The sequence below is a fragment of the Musa acuminata genome, chromosome BXJ1-7 (genome assembly GCF_036884655.1).
Source record: "Musa acuminata AAA Group cultivar baxijiao chromosome BXJ1-7, Cavendish_Baxijiao_AAA, whole genome shotgun sequence".
Taxonomy (NCBI): domain Eukaryota; kingdom Viridiplantae; phylum Streptophyta; class Magnoliopsida; order Zingiberales; family Musaceae; genus Musa; species Musa acuminata.
The window spans coordinates 12,649,064-12,655,504 of NC_088333.1; the positions used below are offsets into that span (position 1 = coordinate 12,649,064).

Sequence of the window (6,441 nt, forward strand, 5' to 3'; positions counted from 1 at the left end):
CCTCATAGAGGAAAACCTACACCAAATAATAGTGTTGAGAGACGATATCATCTTCCATTGCAGATATTAAAACATTCCGCATTCTGATGATCATTAGCCTTCTGAGAGAAAGCTTACTGAGCATTAAGAAATCATTCTTATGTAGCTGCTGCCTTTGATGTCCAGTTTTACAAGGCAATGGATCTGAAAGTTCTACCCACCTTCCACTGAGAAGAACACATCAACCTTGCTGAAGACACAAATACTGGAGCATCATCGAACAAAGTGTCGTTGCTGTCAGCCATGTCGTCTTGGTGGTGCGGAAATGGCCCCACATCCATCTGCATTTAGCTGGCCGTGTCTATAAGTACCGGGAGCTGCAACGCGTTGGTTCGCTGGAGCAACAGGAGCTACCCTAAGGGAGAGAAGTAAGGAATGGAGTGGAGGAAGAGCTATTTGGATCTCATACTGGTGCCCTTAGGCCTCCTCTTCCCCATCGTCTACCACCTCTGGCTGTGGCACAAGGTGCGGTCGCAGCCGCTGCGTACTATAATTGGAATTAACTCCGCCGGCCGGCGTTTCTGGGTGCAAGCCGTGATCAAGGTTCGTGACCATCTCTCTGCAACCTACAAAACTCTTCTGCGGTGTTTTGTTGATGACGATGAGAGATTGTTGTTCATGTGAATCTTGCCGTAGGACAACGATAAGAAGAACATTCTGGCGGTGCAAACGATCAGGAACACCATCATGGGATCGACCCTCATGGCCACCACCTCCATCCTCCTGTGCTCCGGCCTGGCCGCCGTCATCAGTAGCACGTACAGCGTCAAGAAGCCGCTGAACGACTCGGTGTTTGGTGCGCATGGGGAGTTCATGGTGTCTCTCAAGTACGTCGCCCTCCTCCTCATCTTCCTCTTCGCCTTCCTCTGCTACTCCCTCTCCATACGGTTCGTCAACCAGGCGAACTTCCTCGTCAACGTCGCCTGCGGCCTCGACGACGAGTGCCCGGTGACCCCCGACTACGTGTGCGATCTGCTGGAGAAGGGCTTCACTCTCAACACGGTGGGGAACCGGCTATTCTACGCCGCGCTGCCCATTCTGCTGTGGATATTTGGGCCTGTCCTCGTCGTCTTCTCATCGCTCACCATGGTTTTGATCTTGTACAACCTTGATGTCGTGTACGAGGAAGAGAAAGGTGGTGTGGGTGTGATGATGGAGAAGATAGGAGGGAAGGACTGCGTGTAAGCGACGTGGTGGGAAGGGTGGCGAATTGGGATGGTGGATGAATGGTGCCTTTTCTATTCTTGCTGATACTTCTTTGGTGCAGAGGGATCCATTTATCTTTAATCTGTATCCTTCATCTAAAGCATGCTCTGAAAACTTGCTTCCCTCTGGTCACTGCTACATTCAATGCTTGCTTAGTTCATACCTTGGAAGAAAGAACAGGGAACATTGCACCTTTAGGGAAGAAGGCTGATCAAAGCCCAAAAGAGCCCAAGTATGTATAGCATGTCAAAGGAGATAACTCTTGAGCTATGAGTTTGGTCACTAAGCAGCTTATTCCTCTCGTTAGTTACTATTTTGGCTTTGCAAATTGCTGTCATCTTCATCACCCTCTCTAGACTTCAGCTTTTACTATGTATCATTTACTATAAGTTGATTGTGGTCAGAAAGCTTTGGTTCTCCCTTGCTGTCTTCAACAATGACACAAGTGCCTATAGCATATAGTCCAAATCAACCCCACTTGAACTTTCATTGCAGCTGAGAGTCTCTTTTGCTGATCTAAACTCATCTCAGATTTGAACTGGGCCTCTGTGTAGCCAAATTGTGAGAAGTAGTGTTTCTCCCACAAGTCACATTTAGGTTGGCTCATGAGTCTACCTTGTCATAGGTTAAGCTGATACACACCTATTGTCATGTCACTTTGGTGTTGCCGACTACAACAGCTTAGAAAGCCGATATGAAAAGTTAAATTTGTATCATGTGTAATCAATTATAATACTCATAAGTTATCCTTTCTCAAATATAAATCTAATTACCTCTCACATAAATTTCGAAGAAGTTAATATTTTTTCTCTTTCTCTCACTAGAGCACCTAAAGTATACCTCACATTTTGCTATTCTCCTATTAAAATCTAGATATATATGAAACTCTAACTCTCTCTAAAAATCTCCTAAAATATAACTCATGAGTATTCAAAGTATACTTGATATCTTTCTCTCCCCCTAAGTCAAACTATGATTTTTAAGATTTTCTTCTTTCCGAAGGACTCATTTTCATATTAGGATTCTTTATTATCTTCATTCTTTATTATCTTCTAATACTAGTTCCAGAAATTTTAAAATACTTATCAATCTAGACACTTGAATGAATTCTTTAATAAGTTAGATCTGTTAAGTTTGAACAACATACCACACCCTAAGAAACTTAGAGAAAACATGTCTAATAATTCAGTTTTTTATCCACTCTACTTCAAGAGTTCTTTTTTCGATGGACTAATTATATATTGTCCCCTATGATTAGCTATATTTAATATTTCGATCCTGACATTTTTAAAAGTTAAATATTTGATCTTGTTTCTCCTCACATCGTTTACTTTGCTGTTGGAAATACCGCATGTACTATCACGTGTGAAAAATAACACTAAAATAGGATTAAAAAGATAATTTTACAATACTGTTCTTATCGATATTAATTTTTTTCTTTTGTAACTTCTATAAAAGCAACAATCGAGAAACCAATAGTTCTATAGTAACCGAGGAGACAAGATCATAAGAGAGAGATCCTTTCTATCGAGTATTTCACTTTTCAACAAAAACTCTAAAGACAAAGAGAAAGGTGGAGTAGTTGTATCTCACTTCGTATCCTAACAAAACTTCTCTCTTGATTTTTTTTTCCTTTGGACGATGAGAATAGTATTATAAAATTATTTTTTTAAACTTATTTTAGTATCATTTTTCATACGGGATAATATGTGTAATATTTTCATCAACAGAATAGATGGTATGAAGATAAATAAAATTAAATATTTAAATTTCATAAGTATAAGGATCTTAATTTAAATTTTAAAAGTATAAAAATTATGATGTGAAAGAGAACTAATTAAAGAAGATTTTATCTAATTAGTTGTTTGCTCTCCTTTCGAAACCCATCGGAATAGCCATGCAACAATCAAATTCCAAGGGTTGCTTAGGGAAAAGGGAAAGTTATGACTGGTGTTAGATCTTGAAGGCTTGCAAGTCAAAGTCGGATACTGGATGAGAATATCCCGAGCTGATTGAAAGCAATATGCAGTCTCTCAAAGACCACTGCATTGGGAAGAAGTGGTGAAGCATACAACACACTCTTAGTCTCCCAATAGTAGGCATCTGCACAAACACTATTCTATAGCACCAACCCTGGTTGGGCAGCCACCGGCATGACCGACCTCATGCCCCGAGGCACCACCAGCCTCCCTTTCAACCGACGTTGGTGGTGGAGGTGGCTTTCCTCATCGGCTGACACTTAGCACCAAGGTAGCAGTAGGCATGCAGGTGTTCATCACCCATGTGGTCACCATCTGTTGCTCCACCTTCCTTGGCACAAGGAGCAGTAGTTATTTTAGTCACCATTATTATGGCTCATGGACTGCAGCCACCATAAGGAGGTGATCCTCCATGAATTCAAGTTTCACAAGAAGTTTGCCGTGATATTTTTAGCATGTTTCTGATGTTGGAGTTGACTTTGGGCCCTCCCTAGTTGCAGTCAATGGCCAAAACCAAGAACATGCTTCAAGCATTAACGGAACAAACATTACATTGCAAGAATCAATTTTTTGTATCAATTCTTTGGTGCATATGAATCTTCAATAGCACCGTATTGAGACATGAGAGCAGCGTGGTCGGTCATGTCATGAGCCGCGCCAACGAGTTCATCCTCATTACGACATACAGTTTAGTGTTGAATTAAGAAATAGGTTAAGAAAAATATGATTTTATTCGTTTAGGATGAGATTTTCCTTGATCAATCACTTAAATCTCGTAATCAAATCAGTTATCTGAGATTGTTTCTATCACCAAATCAATTATTCAAATTTGAGATTGTCTCTATCATAATCTTCGAAATGATCTTCTTTCATGCCCGCAAGATTAAACTTTTGTCAACGATGTCAATCTTGGACCGATGTAATTGAAATATTTTATAGGCAAGAGGCTTTTCAAGAGAGTCTACCAGTTGGATCAACAATATGTACATGAGAAACACGTAGTTGACAATTGATAACTTGATCTCTAACGAAGTGAAAGTCGATAGCAATGTGTATCATGTATGAGTGGAACATTGGATTAACACATAAGCAGGTGATACCGATATTATCATAATATATTGTAGGAGTGAATTTGGAGTTGATGTCAAGCTCCTATAGCAGATTGATAACTTAGTAGTTAGTTCTACAATAGTTGTAGTGATGGCTTGGTATTCAGCTTCAGTGGTGGACTTTGTGATAATTTTTTTTTCTTAGAATTCTAACTGATTAGATTTATACCAAGGAATACAATATAAGCTAATGTAGATGTTCTATCATTAATGTTGCCTATCCAATTAGCATCAACAAAAGCATGAAGATGAAGTGATGAGTGTTTACAAAGAAGTCCATGATTAAGAGTCCTCGACTCATTTTACTGTAGACCAATGGAGGGTCGATACATAAATTTATGATAATTTATTAACTGCAAATAAAATATCTGGACATACGAGAGGTAAGTATTGTAAATAACCAATTACTTATCAATTCTATATACGATGCATAGTATGGCTGCTATCATATAATTTGAGTGCTTTAGTACTAGAGAGTGGTGTGACAACTTCTTTAGATTTCTATATATTTGCCTTTAATAGTAGATCATAAATATACTTTTTTGAGATAGAAAATGTCCAAAAGATATGAATGTTATTTTCACTTCCAAAAAGTAGCTTAAGATTCTCAAATCTTTAATAGAGAATCGATCTGCCAACTACTTAAAGAATTATTTGATCTTTATAGAATTATTATATATAATAATAATATCATCCATATATACTAGTAGATATATATAGTATTTCTTTTTTGTTATCGTAGAAATAGCAAGGCATTAAACTTAGAGTTCATGACACAAAAAACGAGTCAAGCTCTTGGAGCTTAGCAAAGTTCATAAATAGTTTTTTATAATTTACAAATATTACTTGGATATTAAGGGTGGATGAAACCAATAGGTTGCTATATAAAGACATATTCAATTAAGGTACACTACAAGAAAGTATTATTAACATCCAATTGGCATATGTCCTAGCCTTAAGTGATAACCAAACTCAAGATAAGTCATATTATTGTCGGTTTAACAACTTGACTGAATGTTTTTGTGAAGTCAACACTTGATCGTTGGTGGAATCCTTTAGCCACTAGACATACCTTGTATTTGGCAACAGATCCATATGAGTTTCGGTTAATTCGAAAGATCTATTTACACTTGGTGATATTTTGTATGTGAAGAAATGATATAAGGGTCTATGTGACATTATAGAGTAGGGCATCATATTCTTCACATATGGCTTTGTGCTGGTATGAATATTTTTGGGCTTGGGTAATGGTTGTGGGTTCAATAAGTTTAAGTGAAGAGTTTCTGGTAGCATGGAGGTTGAGGATTTGACATGGTTTGAAAATATCACTTTTAGAGTATATTATCATACGATGTCTATGTGCAATAGTATGTGCCATAGGTATAGGAATTGGTGGAGAGTTATTGACACGTCATTGATCAAATTGATACACTTCGGTATCACTTGGCCAAAGAGAGGATAAAAACATCAATTATGGTGCCAAGGGTATTACTTTATCGGGCATTATAAGATAAGTAGGCGAAGAAGATTATGATGACTTCATATTTATATTTGAGAGGGTATAAGCATGTATAGTTAGTAAAATAATATACGAAAATGACATAAAGTCTGAAATTGTCAAAAGAAGTAGTTGGGGTAGAGCTTCGGACATCGATGTAGGTAATTTCAAATGGTTTAAAGTAGGATATTAAAAATATTCTAAAAGATAGTCTATGACTTTTATTATTAAGACAAGCATCACAATGAGTTGAAACTCTACCTGATTTGGAAGTTGGAAGAGAGTAGCAAGAATATAATTATTGTTGGATAGAGGGTGATGGATGACCAAGACGATGATGCCGCATATCAATTGAAGCAGCAACTACAGTAAGAGCGATTAGATGAGTGATTTTTGAAGTTGATAGTCACTCATAAATATTATCTTTATTTTGGTTTCGTACTAAGAATGCCCTCGTGCTTAAATCTTTTACAAGAAATGAGTCAGTAAAGAATTCAATAGTGATATTATTTTATTTACAAAATTAAGAAACAAAAATAAGATTCCCTAAGGTTCATATAGAATATCATCGAGTGTAAAAGTGATGATATGTAAATTAAGTATAGTGGAA

At 37.5% G+C, this 6,441-nt stretch overlaps 1 protein-coding gene across 1 annotated transcript; it reads left to right on the forward strand.

The window, feature by feature from the left end:
* The first annotated feature begins 363 nt into the window (after nt 1–363).
* LOC135678888 (uncharacterized) lies at nt 364–1,367 on the forward strand. Its single transcript, XM_065192123.1, has 2 exons — nt 364–582; nt 676–1,367. Exons 1-2 carry the CDS (start codon nt 415–417, stop codon nt 1,222–1,224), a joined length of 717 nt encoding a protein of 238 aa, XP_065048195.1. The 5' UTR covers nt 364–414; the 3' UTR covers nt 1,225–1,367.
* The last annotated feature ends 5,074 nt before the right edge of the window (nt 1,368–6,441 follow it).